At 45.1% G+C, this 16,696-nt stretch overlaps 1 protein-coding gene across 1 annotated transcript in view; it reads left to right on the top strand.

The window, feature by feature from the left end:
• The window catches only part of ntm (neurotrimin), a gene marked incomplete at its 5' end in the record, with an annotated part of 633,919 nt that extends 617,857 nt beyond the window's left edge, over positions 1-16,062 (top strand). Inside the window, one exon of the mRNA XM_084325079.1 lies at positions 15,802-16,062. Coding sequence (XP_084181205.1) covers positions 15,802-15,905 — 104 coding nt within the window. The 3' untranslated portion in view covers positions 15,906-16,062. The remainder of the gene's footprint in view (positions 1-15,801) is intronic.
• Positions 16,063-16,696: the final 634 nt, after the last annotated feature.

The raw sequence follows: 16,696 nt of genomic DNA, 5'->3' as shown, positions 1-16,696 counted from the left end.
CTGGGGGGGAGGGGGGGCGGTGGGGGGGATCACATAGGTACTATAGCCTCCTCGTCAGGGTGCTGGGGGGGGAGGGGGTCACATAGGTACTCCTAGCCTCCTCGTCAGGGTGCTGGGGGGGGGGGGGGGATCACATAGGTACTATAGCCTCCTCGTCAGGGTGCTGGGGGGGGGGGGGGGATCACATAGGTACTCCTAGCCTCCTCGTCAGGGTGCTGGGGGGGGGGGGGGGGATCACATAGGTACTATAGCCTCCTCGTCAGGGTGCTGGGGGGGGGGGGGGGGGGGGCGGTGGGGGGATCACATAGGTACTATAGCCTCCTCGTCAGGGTGCTGGGGGGGGGGGGGGGGGGCGGTGGGGGGATCACATAGGTACTATAGCCTCCTCGTCAGGGTGCTGGGGGGGGGGGGGGGGGGGCGGTGGGGGGATCACATAGGTACTATAGCCTCCTCGTCAGGGTGCTGGGGGGGGGGGGATCACATAGGTACTATAGCCTCCTCGTCAGGGTGCTGGGGGGGGGGGGGGGGGCGGTGGGGGGGATCACATAGGTACTATAGCCTCCTCGTCAGGGTGCTGGGGGGGGGGGGGATCACATAGGTACTATAGCCTCCTCGTCAGGGTGCTGGGGGGGGGGGGGGGGCGGTGGGGGGGATCACATAGGTACTATAGCCTCCTCGTCAGGGTGCTGGGGGGGGGAGGGGGGGGCGGTGGGGGGATCACATAGGTACTATAGCCTCCTCGTCAGGGTGCTGGGGGGGGGGGGGGGGGGGCGGTGGGGGGATCACATAGGTACTATAGCCTCCTCGTCAGGGTGCTGGGGGGGGGGGGGGGGGGGCGGTGGGGGGATCACATAGGTACTATAGCCTCCTCGTCAGGGTGCTGGGGGGGGGGGGGGGGGGGTGGGGGGGATCACATAGGTACTATAGCCTCCTCGTCAGGGTGCTGGGGGGGGGGGGGGGGCGGTGGGGGGATCACATAGGTACTATAGCCTCCTCGTCAGGGTTTTAAAGTCCTAATATTAACAAACCTAGTCAAGTCAAGAGTTTTATTTGTCACGGCATACAAGTATACAATGAAATGCGGGTGGTCTTGCCCGCAACGATGTGCAATACAGTAGTAATAACATATAATAGAATCCAATAGAACAACATTGTGCAATAAAACAAGTAAACAGAGTAGGGCATAATCGGTATATATAAGTTATTTACAGAGCATGGAAGGGCCTGCTAGGTCCTGTGGTAGTGCAATACACTGTTAGCTACGGATGAGGCACTGGGTCTTTCTGTACATGCTATTTTATACAATATCAGGTTATACTATTCTATTCTTAAAGTGACCTTTCCTTAGTGGCCATAAATGTGGGCGTGTGCAGCATGAGTGTGTGCTTGCTCATGTTAAAGTGGCTGCTAGTGTGTGAGCGTGTACAGTGTGTGTGTTGTGTGTGTGCTCATGTGTGCTTGTGCGTGGAGAGTTCAGTGTTCAAGGCTCTGATGGCCTGGGGGAAGAAGCTGAGCCGAAGCCTATCTGTCCTAGTTACTGGTGTTCGCAGGCGTCTGCCTGACCTGAGCTGCATGAACAGGCTGTTGTTGGGGTGGTGTGGGTCTTTCATTATCCTGCAGGCTCTGGATTTGCACCTCTTGTTATATAAGACCTGCAGGGGTGGTAGTGCAATACCTGTGGTACGCTCGGCTGAGCGCACCACTCTCTGAAGGGCCTTCTTGTCTTGTGCCGTGCTGTTTCCATACCAGGCAGTGATGTTTCCAGTCAAGATGCTCTCTACAGCTCCGGAGTAGAAGGACTGGAGTATCTTCCCAGATACTCTGAACTTCCTTAACTGTCTCAGGTGGTAGAGGCGCTGCTTCGCCTTCTTTACGACTGAGTCTATGTGTGTTGACCATGTCAGGTCCTCTGCGATGTGGACCCCCAGGTACTTAAAGCTGCTCACCCTGTCCACTGTAGCCCCGTTTATCCTCAGTGGTAAACAAGCTGTTCAGAATTATGGCCCTTGGTGATGTCACAAGGGGACAAGCAATTATTTAGCTTTGATTAACCAATTATCTGTGGTTCTTGGAGCCAGGAACACTGCCTACCTAATGTATTGGCCTTTTATTTCATTTTTATAAAAAAAAGAATTACGCTTGGGCAGCCTGGCAAATAATTAATTTAAAATGTGATGCGTGCTATACCCACCAAAAACAACCTGTTCAATACAAGGGAACAAATAGATGCAGGAAAATAAATCATTACAATTAGATTCAGACTAGTTTCTTTGCAAACAAACAAACAAACAAACAAACATGTTCCACGGATTCAAAGAAGTCGTTTGTTCAAAATGTTCAAATGATAGATAATTATGTTGGCTTTAAGTTGGAAACGATGCCAGTTGATATAGAGCAGTGGTTCTCAAACTGTGGTACGCGTACCACTAGTAGTACTTGGTGGTACTGCTGGTGGTACTTGAAAACATTTACAAAAAAGCAAAAGAAATAATAAAAATAAAATAAAATTTGCAGTCAGGCCACTGAACTTAGAAGCAGGCCAGGCCAGTGTTTCTGGTTGCGCCGGCGCGATAGTTAGATAACCTAAGTGGGGAACAACCAGGAGATCACTGTGACAGAGCGTAATGCAGTCTAAACTCTAAACAGTCATAAATCTTTAATTCAACTTCAGCCCTGATCATAACAATTTTTTTTTTTTTTTGTAATGTCAGATAAAAAATGAAATACTCCCACTTTTCTGAAAAGAGTTGGTGTTAAATCTGACATTACAAAAAATCCATCAAAATCTGTGTTGCTGCTAATCATTGACACATGCCTAGCCTGTAATAATCCCCCCCAGAAAAATGTACTTTGCATTTGATATATTGAAAATATTTTACTTTTTGTGTGTTTTTTTTAACAATAATTTGTGATGCCATCACACAAACTGGCATTTAAAGGGTAAACATTCAAAAATGTATTGAATATGTGTTTTCTTTAATTTTTTACAATAATTTGTGATACCCATCACAAACACTGGCATTTAAAGGGTAACATTTCAAAAAGTCCTGCACCAGAATGCAGGAAATTAAGTTTTTGTAACAAAATAATTGTGTGTGCATGTGTGTGTGTGTGTGTGTGTGTGTGTGTGTGTGTGTGTGTGTGTGTGTGTGTGTGTGTGTGTGTGTGTGTGTGTGTGTGTGTGTGTGTGTGTGTGTGTGTGTGTGTGTGTGTGTGTGTGTGTGTGTGTGTGTGTGTGAGTGTGAGAGAGAGAGAATGACGGACAATTGCTTGCTGTGAGAGAGAGAGAGAGAGAGAGAGAGAGAGAGAGAGAGAGAGAGAGAGAGAGAGAGAGAGAGAGAGAGAGAGAGAGATAGAGAGAGAGAATTAAGTACATTTGCTGAAATACAGTTGTTCTTAATTTTCTCACTTGCTATGTGAGAATGTTAGTTATTATGTTCTCAATGCCCCTTGCATTGTATGAGTTGTGTGGAAGAGTTTGCTAGTTCTAGTGCTACCCCTTTGTACATTGTGGCTGTGTCTGACAAAAGTTAACAATAAATAATGGTATTAGGAATACATTTGCCTCCTGCGTGAACTGTGCATAGCTGAATAGACTGTATTTTAACACCGGTTATATGGTGGTACTTGGAGAGCCAGCTACGTTCTCAGGTGGTACTTGGTGTAAAAAGTTTGAGAACCACTGATATAGAGAGTAGATTTTAGACCGATATCACTTGAACCTACGGCACATAGATCATAGTGAGATACATGGCAAGTATACCGTATGAATTGCATTGTCTACATGTTTATATTTGGTGTCCTTGTCACTCACTGGCGATTGTAGTTCGCTGCGAGCAAAACCAGCCCCCATTAACTTATCAGAATTGTATTGGGCTTTGATTATGAGAAAGTGTTATTATTCTAATTAGCCATATGCAGGATTAGGGATAACCTAATACGGCAGGGTAATTGGATAGTTGTCCCGCAGGACAGGACGCTGAACCCGCGGAAATCCAAGGGAAATTAGAAGTCATTGTGTTTCGAGCTTCAAAGTAAAAACTTCAATTTCATTCCTCAATGCTCAAGTGATGTATTTATTATTTAGATGCAATTTCTTCCCCCATCTTAGAAGTGCGAGCGTTGAAAACATAATTAGTTTGAGGCATTACAATGTTTGTATGTATGGCGGCTGATCGCTACACTATACAATTCCCTACACGAAAGCTCAAATTCAATAGATAGTCAAACGTTCATAGTTTGGGTCCACTTGAAAACCCGCCCGGGACACCCGCCGTGAGTTTGACCCGGGTGGGCGGGGTTTCCCGTTTCCTTTCAATGTGCCTCCCTGAAGCATCACGATCTGAGAGGAGACGTTATAACCAGCAGAAACGAGCGACTGCACGCCCCCATGGAGGACGATACGATGGATATAATGCAACGGTGGAAGAAGTATTTCTACTTTTACTTAACGGAACACGCCCTTAAGCCTCCTCGGAACCGATATCAAACTGTACTCTAAGGTATTAGCCATCAGACTACAAAAGCATATGACGTCTTTAATTCATCCGGACCAAACTGGCTTCATAAGAGGCCGCTTGATCACTGATAACATAAGACGATTACTACACGTACTAGATGCTAACAAGGATGACACCACACCTAAGGCGATGCTGTCCCTGGATGCAATGAAAGTTTTTGACAGGTTGGAATGGTCGTATCTATGGGCAGTATTAGAAAGGATGGGGTTAGGAAAAGGATTTATTGATATGATTAAAGTATTATACAAAGACCCATCGGCCATGATTACAACAGGTATAATCACCTCCGAAATCTTTCCGGTATCACGCTCTTCCAGACAGGGTTGCCCTCTTAGTCCCGGGCTATTCGATCTATCATTAGAGCCTTTAGCACAATATATAAGACAATCCCAATCCATATAACCAATCGTAATCAAGGGCACACAACATAAAATTTGTTTATATGCGGACGACGTAATACTGTTCATGCAAAACCCCAACACAGCATTGCCTCATCTTCTCAAGTTGATTGAGGACTTTGGAGATTTATCGGGATTTAAGATAAATTGGCCGAAGTCGGCCTTCCTTCCACTTAACGCCCCTGCAAAAAGAAATATAACCCTCCCAAAAGAGATACAGATGGTAAAACACTTTAGATGTTTGGGAGTTGAAATATTCCCTACCATAAGCCAAACAGTGAAGCACAATTACATAAAAATCCAAAACAAAATCAAATACGACCTTGACAGGTGGTCAAAACTTAAAAACTCAGTACAGGCACGGGTATCAATAGTTAAGATGGACGTCCTACCTAGAATCAACTTCTTCAGCTCAATGCTACCGTTACCCCCTCCAGAGGGTTACTGGAAATAATTACACTCCTCCACATACAAATTTATTTGGAATAACAAACCACCATGTATAAAAAGATCCACCGCACAGAGAAACAAAGCAGACGGTGGTATGGCATTTCCAGATTTCTCCCACTATTTTAAGGCGTACACTTTAAGACCGCTGACAACATGGTTTGATCCCCAAGCATCAGTATCCTGGAGAAATTTAGAAGAAAATATAGTAGCTCCACATAGGCTGAAGGACATAGTATACACCAAATTATCAATTAAGCAATGCGAACAGAAATTTGGCCCCATAATTACTCATGCGATCCGGATATGGCGTGAAACACAAAAAAAATATACTATCCCACATAAATGGCATAATCATACTCCCTTATTCAATAACAATGCACTCTTGATTGGAAAACAACCTATAAGATTCCCTAGATGGGAAAAGCAAGACATACACTCATTAGGAGATGTTTTCAACAAATGGGGTTTTTGTAGTTATGATGAAATACGCAAAAAATGTAATCTCACCAAGTCCACATATTATTTTTACGCACAGTTATTGTTATGTTTGAAGGCTCACGGTGTTCCATTAAGGATACCAATTGTACACCACAGATACCACAAATTCTTCTATGAAAGAGAGACATCGAGAGTTTTTTTTTCAGATTTTTATCATCAATTACTAACATCCTCGTATGAAACCCTCCATCTAGACTCAGTCTGGAGGAGGGATATACGAGACCTGGAGATAGATTTTGACTGGCAAGAAGCCTGGGCAAATGTTCGACTTGCATCAAGGAACCCGGACCTTCAACAAATCAATCTTAACTATTATTCACAGGACATACTTGACTCCTATAAGACTGAACAGAATGGGTCTTAAACAGGACCCCAAATGCTCCTTATGTACAAATGGTGACGAGGGGACATATGCACATGTACTGGGACTGCCCACCAGTTAAGATATTCTGGAAAGAAGTGACCCAGCAATTATCAAATCTCTTAACTCTGAATATACCTGTACACCCCTCTGTATTACTGCTGAATGATGTCTTTGAGTGTGCAGTACCTCCACAGCTAAAGAGATTGGTTTTATCTGGCATCACAGTGGCTAAAAAGCTGATAGCATCACGATGGTTTCAACCGGAAAAAATTTGCCGGAAGGTCTGGATCCTTACATATCTCTATGTGATTTATCAAGAAATATCTACAGCAAGAATTTTGGGTCTTAATGAATCCAAAATGACAATGTGGTTAGAAGTGGTGGGGAGAATAAAAGCTAGCATATAATGGTAGTGTCTGGTTAGGAACAAGTTATAATGGATGGAATATCCAATGGGGGGTCTGGGAGGGGGGGGGGGGGGGGGTACGAGCTAGAGCATAATTGTGTAGGGTATTAGATAGCAGGTATTAGGGGTATATCCTGTATAAGACATTTAACTAAATGGTGATTTCATTGGATATGCACTGTTAAGTAATGCTTGTATATCTTATCGTGTGTTGTCATGTTTTGTTTATATGTTTGTTTAAAAAATAATAAAAAAATAAAATACAAAAAAGGAACACGCCAACGTTATGGGACATGTGCTTACCGTCTTCTCCAGAGTCAGGAAAGAAGATAGATACAGATTTCCTCTCTGTGCGTCCAGTAGAAGGCTATCCTAAATGAATGGAAGTGGAACAGCTAGGCTAGTAGTCCGTATCCACTTCCATTAATTTGTGCTAAGCTAGGCTAGCCTGCAGCCGGATAGTTCTACTTGAACGCACTACTGAGGAAATTGGTATCTATCCTCTGGAGAAGACGGTAAGCACATTTCCCATAATGTTGGAGTTTTCCTGTAAGTAAATAGCAACTGATTCAGAAAAATACAACATTTCCTTTGTAGTGAAGTAAAAGTTCCCTAAAAAGGAAGTACCTCATACTTGTTAGTACTTGTACTATGTACAGTACTTGAATATATAAATATACAAACAGCTAATATTGGTAGAAATGTGTACAAATTAGGGCTGCCAAAATGTATGCTTTAACTCTGGAGATTAATTTAAATTATTGAACGCGTTAAAAATAAATAATCTAGATGAATCTATGGACTGAAAAATCTTCAATCTTAGCGCCGCGGATATAAGAAAGCCGTCTAGCTGAGTCAATGTTGATGGTTTTGTTGAACATTTGTATTTCAAAGAAAGCTATTAAAATAGTCTTTGAATCTAAATATATACTTTCTTTGTGTTGATTTTACATTAATTCCATGATTTTACTCAAGTAAATATCTGTTACAAGCTTCGGTCTTAAGTAGAAGAATGCATCCGCAGAGCTAATGATGCTAATGGTGGAGCATCGCCGTCGGTCGTGTGATAGTAAAGGGCTAACCTTCTGTCGTGTCTCAGTGAAAGGGTTAAAGGTGCTGTCCATTGTAGATAACATTGAGCAGCAGAGCACCAGTATGTCATTCAACATCCAATCAGGTACATTTCGCGTGGGGAAATGGGAACTAGGGAGGGGATACATGCACCTGTGGTATAATCCTTCACGTAGACGATGGTCATATATTGTATATGAAATACCGTCTCTGTCTAATAATGAGTCTCTGGATACTTCTTAATTACAAAGCTTTATTTCAAATTAATTACAGAAATGTGAAGTCCCTTCTAAACTCACACCAAGATGTCAGATCTCTACAGCAGGCAGGAACCAGGCGTCAAGCAACAGTCCGGGATTCACCAAAATGATTGGCTTAATCAATCGTCTTCCTGTCCACTCAGAACCCACTCAAAATACACATCCTATCTCCTGTTCCTAATCTTAGCTTGTCTGGCTTTGAATACCTTCTAAGGAATTTGGTCAGGAGGTCTTTTTCAATTTGGTCAGGAGGTCTTTTTCAGTTTGGTCAGGAGGTCTTTTTCAATTTGGTCAGGAGGTCTTTTTCAATTTGGTCAGGAGGTCTTTTTCAATTTGGTCAGGAGGTCTTTTTCAATTTGGTCAGGAGGTCTTTTTCAATTTGGTCAGGAGGTCTTTTTCAATTTGGTCAGGAGGTCTTTTTCAATTTGGTCAGGAGGTCTTTTTCAATTTGGTCAGGAGGTCTTTTTCAATTTGGTCAGGAGGTCTTTTTCAATTTGGTCAGGAGGTCTTTTTCAATTTGGTCAGGAGGTCTTTTTCAATTTGGTCAGGAGGTCTTTTTCAATTTGGTCAGGAGGTCTTTTTCAGTTTGGTCAGGAGGTCTTTTTCAGTTTGGTCAGGAGGTCTTTTTCAGTTTGGTCAGGAGGTCTTTTTCAATTTGGTCAGGAGGTCTTTTTCAGTTTGGTCAGGAGGTCTTTTTCAGTTTGGTCAGGAGGTCTTTTTCAGTTTGGTCAGGAGGTCTTTTTCAGTTTGGTCAGGAGGTCTTTTTCAATTTGGTCAGGAGGTCTTTTTCAGTTTGGTCAGGAGGTCTTTTTCAGTTTGGTCAGGAGGTCTTTTTCAGTTTGGTCAGGAGGTCTTTTTCAGTTTGGTCAGGAGGTCTTTTTCAGTTTGGTCAGGAGGTCTTTTTCAGTTTGGTCAGGAGGTCTTTTTCAGTTTGGTCAGGAGGTCTTTTTCAGTTTGGTCAGGAGGTCTTTTTCAATTTGGTCAGGAGGTCTTTTTCAATTTGGTCAGGAGGTCTTTTTCAGTTTGGTCAGGAGGTCACTGAAGATGAGCAGAGGACTCAGCCGTGTCCCCTTTGTCTCATCAACATGTGCTCGTCACAAACTGAGCCCTGTCTCTAAGAAGACGTCTGACACTGTAATATTAACCACTGTATTTACTGACATTCTATCAATGTATTCAATGTATGGCTATAATTCCTTATGAACAGATTAAAATCTACGACACACGCAACATGTAAACAACAACATAGATTTCGGACCTGCCAAATAATTTTTTATTATAAATTAAATTAATACATCTTTTGGAGGGAAGCCTTGCATCACGTGTCCCCTCCGATACACGAGGAGGCAGCCTGTCACATCTTTTCACCTGCCAGCGCGGACTCTCATTGCCGAGGTGTAACGTGTGGGAGGCTCACACTACCCCCGCCATTTCCTCTGCTGTGCAGGCGTCCCCAACCGACCTGTAGGAGTCGCTGTCCACAACGTCCAGATTACCACCCATCGACTTCCACCCGCTAACTCTGCCAATTGAGCCAGTATGACGGCCGGCACAAGCCGGAGGCAACACCGACAGCCGGATTTGAACCCGGTGTTTCTTGCGTTGGTGACGAGCGCAATGTCCGCTGCGCCACCGTGGATGCTTTTTTTTTATTATTATTATATATATATTTTTAAATGATTACATAAGAATCGTATCTATAGCACCTTTAAATCAAGGTCTTCTGGCCAAGTCTGAATGGGAACAACTTTTCCAACAGCTTAACCAGCGGAAGAAGTGCAGCCTGGCGCTGCCCCGGGTCCGTTACTTAACGCGGCGAAGCGGTCCGTCTGGTTATTGGGCAAAAAGTATTCCATTCTTCCGGCGAGCCGCCATTTCCAATGACTGAGAGACAGACGTCGGTATTCATGAATGTCTCGTTACAAAGGTCTCGTGCAGGTGTCAATATTACGCTCCCTGTTCTCAAGCGGGACAGAACTCTCTGCCCTCCCAGGTTCCATCTCCGCGCCACCGAATCACAACGCTACCTCCGCGCGGCTACATCACTAGGCTACAGACATTTCCGGGAATTACTACTCTATGCTATGCGTTTTAGTCAATCCGCACCACTATTGGTTTAACACAATAGCCGTACAGAGTAGAACACATTCGATTTGTATCAAATGCAAGCAATATTACAATATGGCATTAGTGGTTCATTAGTCTTCTTACCACAGGTGTTACAACGCAAATTGCCAAGTGTTCATACAACCATTTATCTGGTGCAGACAGGGTGAGAGCAGGTGGTTAGTGTCAAGTCTTAAAAAGCCCTGTGGCTCATCACTGTTCCCTTTTAATAGGTTAGATTGAAGCAGCGTACAGGAACAGGCAGTGGCGAATCCTTATTGACGGAAGCCATGCCTCCCTATTAAAATATGAATTAATATCAAATATGAAATATGAAGAAAAAAAAATATATATATATAATTCTTTTTTAATATAGTTTACATTCTTTTTCATCTGTGCATCTGTGTTATAATTTTTTTTTTTTTTTAAATGTCTCCCTCTTCTCCTTCTCACTCCCTCTAACACACTGTCAGACTCACTGTGCTCACTGCAGCTATAGAGGAGAGGAGGCTCCCCTCTGCACACCTCCCCTCTGCACTCTGAACATTGTATTAACCCGTGACTGCTCCCACGGGCCGAATATTGCCCCGATCCTCGCGAGATTAAATCCACGGGTACCTCTCGGCGTGCCGAAGCTTTTCCTAAATCACTTCCATTCCAGCAGCTCTGAACTCTCGTACCACCGCCTACAACCTGGGTAGAGAGTCAGGAAACATGGAGGAGTATAAGGCTTCAGTCTATACTCTATGCAAGGCTGTCAAACTTGCTAAGAGGACATATGCTGACAAACTGGAGACACAAATGGCACAAAACGACACAAGAGGATTATGGCAGGGACTGAAGACAATAACTGACTATAAAGTCAGCGCCCCCTCAATGGGGAGCGACGACGCCTCCCTCGCGGACAAGCTCAACATCTTCTACGCTCGGTTTGGTGCAGACAGTGGCGCTGCCGGCTTTCCGGCTAGTGACATCACTGGCGCGCCGGCTGTTGTGGAGGGGGGGGGGCAACCGCGGGGGGGCGGGGACGCTCTCTCGTTGTCGGAACACAGTGTGAGAAGAGCATTTATGCAGGTGAACACCAGGAAGGCTGCTGGCCCAGATGGCATAACAGGACGCATACTCAAGTCCTGTGCCAACCAGCTGGCCCCAGTGTTCACCGCCATATTTAATCAATCCCTGGCGGAGTCAGTGGTCCCTGCCTGCTTCAAGATGTCTACCATCATCCCTGTACCGAAGAAACCCTCCCCAACATGTCCAAATGACTACAGACCGGTGGCACTCACCTCTGTGGTCATGAAATGTTTCGAGAGGCTGGTCAAGGACCACATCTGTGCCTCCCTCCCCAGTGATATGGACCCTATGCAATTTGCATACAGGACAAACAGGTCCACCGACGACGCGGTCTCCCAGGTACTGCACAGCACCCTCTCGCACCTTGACCGTCAGAAGGGGGGCTATGTGAGACTGTTGTTCATTGACTACAGCTCAGCGTTCAACACCATAGTCCCCACCAGACTGGTGGACAAGCTGATCGAGCTAGGTCTGAGCTCCGCCCTGAGCGCCTGGGTACTGGACTTTCTGAGCGAAAGACCCCAGGCAGTCAGGGTGGGGGTTCAGACCTCCAACACCATCACCCTGAGCATCGGGTCCCCCCAGGGCTGTGTTCTGAGCCCCCTGCTGTACTCACTCTACACACACGACTGTGTGGCCAAGTTCAGCTCCAACTCCATAGTGAAGTTCGCAGATGACACGGTGGTGGTGGGGCTGATCTCGGACAACGACGAGAAGGCCTACCGGGAGGAGGTTGAGGTACTGGAACGCTGGTGCCAGGACAACAGCCTGCTCCTGAACATTGGTAAAACCAAGGAGCTGATCGTGGATTATAGGAGAGGACAGCAGGAGACGCACACACCACTGATGATTAACGGGGCTACCGTGGACAGGGTGAGCAGCTTTAAGTACCTGGGGGTCCACATCTCAGAGGACCTGACATGGTCAACACACATAGACACAGTAGTAAAGAAGGCGAAACAGCGCCTCTACCACCGAAGACAGTTAAGGAAGTTCAGAGTATCGGGAAAGATACTCCAGTCCTTCTACTCAGGAGCTGTAGAGAGCATCCTGACCGGAAACATCACTGCCTGGTATGGAAACAGCACGGCACAGGACAAGAAGGCCCTACAGAGAGTGGTGCGCTCAGCCGAGCGTACCACGGGTATTGCACTACCCCCCCTGCAGGTTCTATACAACAAGAGGTGCAAATCCAGAGCCTGCAGGATAATGAAAGACCCTCACCACCCCAATAACAGCCTGCGAACCCCAGCTACTAGGACAGAGCGGCTTAGGCTCAGCTTCTTCCCCCAGGCCATCAGAGCCATGAACAATGAACATTGAGTGCTCAGAACATTGAACTGTCCACACACATGCACACATGAACACACACACACGACACGCACACTGTGCACGCTCACACACGAGCAGCCACTTAACACTTTAACATGAGCGGGCACACACTCATGTCGCACACACGCACACTTATGGCCAAAGGAAAGGACACTTTAAATTAGAATAACAGGAACAGTGTATTGCACTACCAAAGCTAACTAGCATGTCCCATATGCTCTGTAAATAACTATGTACAGATACCGAGATGTCACTCCATGTTACCTGTTACCTGTTACTGCACAATGTTGTTTTCTTCTTTTGATTCTATTATATGTACCACTGTATTGCACATCGTTGCGGGCAAGACCACCCGCATTTCATTGTATACCTGTATGCCGTGACAATTAAAACTCTTGACTTGACTTGACTTGATCATCGAAAACGATGGGAAAAGGTCGGCTCGCGACCCTGAAAATGTCGCGTGATTTTAAAAACGCTGTATTAAGTGAGCCTATTATGGGATCCACGCAAGCTTTCTATCGTGGAAACATCTGGGCGTCCCGCAACTTTTACTCATTCACATGTAGCCCCGAAAATGCTTTGAAAAGGAAAACCGAAAGCGTGGAATAAACTCGCCGAAACGGAAAAGTGTCCCACGGGCGCGCCGTGATTCCAATCCGTGTGGAAATATTCACGGCCACCGTGGGACACCTTTTTGCAACCGAATATGTGTCTCGGATTTGCTCCCACGCGGCGCGCAAAATCGTGCAAGGAAAAATCGGACCAAAAATGAACCAATGCTCCAGCAGTATTATTGACCCTGATGTAAACAAGACAAACGTCTTTCTCTGGTCTGCATCCCCTTATACAATTGTGTGTATTGAGCCGTACTGTATTGTACCCATTCTGCAATCTGTTAAATAAATAAAAATAAAGTTTGACTGGCCGCCGAGCCATACTGTAGTGTACATGGTGACTGATTGACTTAAAAAAAAAAAAAAAAAAAAAAAAAATATTAATAAAAATATTTAATACTTTTTCTTTTAATAATTTTTTTTTGGCTTCCCCTGTTATTTTACCCACGCGACGCCACTGGGAACAGGAGGCTAAAAAGAAGATTTCTTTATTGTTTATGTACACAAGGCAATTGATTTGTAAACGGTAAATGGTGCATTTATATAGCCGCTTGTATCTAAAGGGCTTTAAAATCGTTTGTTCCTCACATTCACCCGTTCACTCACACACCTGGCGGCAGAGGCGACCGTGCAAGGTGCCGACCTGCTCATCAGGAGCAGTTAGGGGTTAAGTGTCTTGCTCAAGGACACTTCAACACACGCTGCCGCGGAGGAGCGGGAATCGAACCGGGAACCTTCCGATTACCAGACGACGGCCCTACCTCTGTCCTGAGCCACTGTCGCATCATTTGTAGTGGACATAGACACACGGGTCTATACATGCGTTTCATCAGAGCGGTCCGAGGGCTGCTAGTGTATTACTGTCCATCATTCAGCCTCCACTGACCCGCGGTCTCCGTCAGTTCGTTGATGTGCCAAGTTGTGTACACAGAGCATAAGGGCCCGGTTACATTGATCCATCGTGTCCGTCCGTCCGTCCGGCTGCATCTGCTCTTCATTATCTTTACGAGTGTCCGTCTGTTGGACAGGGCTGATGACGGGGCCATCTCCTCCGTATTTGGGTCCATTTTAAAATTAAAATTCTTTTTTATTATCTTTTTCCCCCCTCCTTTTTCCGATTTTCTCCCATCCCACTGTTAGTCGTTATGCCAATTCCCAACCCCCTTCCTTGTTGCGCCCCCCCCCCCCCCCCCCTACTGTTGGTCCGAGAGGCCGGAGACGATCACATGCTTTCCTCCGACACATGTGCAGCCAGCCGGCAGCCAGCCTGGCAGCACAGACTCTCACTGGCAGAGTGTAACGTGTGGAAGGTCACACTACCTCCCTCCAGATCCTACCCTCGCTGAGCAGGCGCCCCGACCGAACTGTAGGAGTCGCTGTTTACAACGACCAGGACCCACCCACCGGCTTTTTCACCCCTAACACTGCCAATTGTGTTAGTATGAGCGACCAGCCAAGCTGGTAGCAATGCCGAGAGCTGGGCTCGAACCCAGCGTCTCCAGCGTTGGTGACGAGCGCCTTGCCCACTACACCACCTAGCCGCCCCTTTTGGGTCCATTTTGACGGACAAAAATGTTCTGCGAGGATGAACTTTCAGGACCGACCGACACATCGCCGTCCGTCAGCGAAACTGTCGTTACGGCGAACGCGCGGTTACTTCAGGGTCCGACTCGACAACAAACCATCCGTCTTCTCTGCACGTGGTGATGGATCGGTGTGGCTCCGCCCCCCAAGGCCTCTTCTCTCAGCCAGGGCTCGCCGTTCTGTGCCTGTAAAGTATGAGCTGTGTCAAGCGGAGCGGTTCTGAAGCAAACATTTCTTTCCCCGTCGTCACCGCCTCATTCACCGTCTAAACAGCTGTCATGACGTCCGTCTCCCAGAGGGGTCAGCACCTATTTTAGACGTGACCGCGTCCCCCGTTGCAAAGACAACCAGTGAGGTCCGTGATCCATAGAGCGGCGAAATCTTAACCCTAATCCTCAACTAATTCTAAAAGAGATGCCTTTAATCGTCAGTCATTAAACACTAACGTCTAGACGTTGGCTTCGGATGAAGAACCGCAGGAGTACGTCTCACGTTTGCAGACGGACGTGTTTGAGTTCTATTGTGGACTTTTTAGCCTTCACACTGCAAACAAATCAGGATTGTCCACCCATCTACACATTTTTTTTTTTTTTTTTTTGTTGAAGTTACACATTGGGGTTTTGAATGGATTCCATGGTCCTTGTGGTCATTAGACATGTCCCCAACCTCCGAGAACCATGTTGATTTTAAATTCAACAAGAAATAAAATAAGTGTAATTCACAAAAATAGTTGATAACAGGGTTTTCATCCGATGACATGCAACATTTTCAAAACATCAGAACATGCAGTACGGTTCTTCATCTGAAAGCTTAACTTTTACCTGTAGGTGTAAAAATGTGAAATTATATATAGTCTACTTATATAGTGTTTAATTTACAAACCAACTTTAACCCTGACTCAGGACTTCTCTCCATGCACAGACAGGACGTGAGTAGAGCCGTTGTAGAGCGTCTGGAAGGTATTGTAGTGAATCACTCTGCTATCCGCAGATCAGAAGTTCATAAAAAGTCTCTCCTCGAGGTGGGAGTAAGAAGAAGGGCATCGCCATCTTCTTGATTGATGAACCTCATTCAAGTCTCCCCCTCTCTCTCTCTCTCTCTCTCCCATTACCCGTCTCTAGGGCCGAGAGCAGTGCAGGATGGAAATGGCGGCGTATCGGCGATGCACTCACAAGCCTGTCTACTCTTCATCCTCCTCCTCCTGCCCTTCCTCCTCCGGCTTTGAAGTGGAATAAAGGCCTGAACTGAGCGTGGTTTTCTTTTTGATTTGGTGTTTTTCTGTTGTTTTTGTTGCTTTTGTCTTCTCTCATCTGGAGCCACTAACTGATACACAGAGTGCATGAGGTATCCTACATAATGATGTTGAACCGTTCAAAAACGAAAAGTATGTCATATGAAAATAAGATTATCGGTTGTTTTTGTGTTGTTGTTGTTTTTTTTTTTTTTTTTTTTTTTTTTATGGGTGTAACAAGAGATTCACTTTCTTGTTTATTTTGATATCATTTGTATATTTGTTGGATATTATTATTATTCTCCCTAAATGATGCTATTAGTCTCACTCGTTTTGTTTTTAGAGTAACATAAACAGACTTAATTTTTTAATGTGGTTGTCTTTTATTCAACATTTGTCCGGATAATTTTTTCTTTTTGCATATTCATCTCAACAAGTGAAATGTACAGCGACTGTGCGAGGTGAATGTTAAATACCTCGAGAGTCGGAACAAAACAACACTTACGTCACCCCTCTCCAAGACTGGTCTTATCATATTTTAATGTATAATAATTATGATTCAAAACCTGGTGTGGTGGTTGTGAGAGAAGATTGTTTTTTGACCTTCAAGTATTTTTTTTGGTTCTCATCATTGTAGTGATATATATATATATATTAGGGATGTCCGATATTATCGGCCTACCGATATTATCGGCCGATATCGGCATTAAAATGTGATATCGGGAAATATCGGTATCGGTTTTCAAAAAATAATTTTTCTTTAATTTATTTATTTTTTTACATTT

The sequence above is a fragment of the Notolepis coatsorum genome (genome assembly GCF_963971535.1).
Source record: "Notolepis coatsorum genome assembly, chromosome: 11".
Classification (NCBI taxonomy): domain Eukaryota; kingdom Metazoa; phylum Chordata; class Actinopteri; order Aulopiformes; family Paralepididae; genus Notolepis; species Notolepis coatsorum.
The sequence above is the reverse complement of the archived record's forward strand: the minus strand, read 5'-3'. Positions and strand labels throughout refer to the sequence as shown.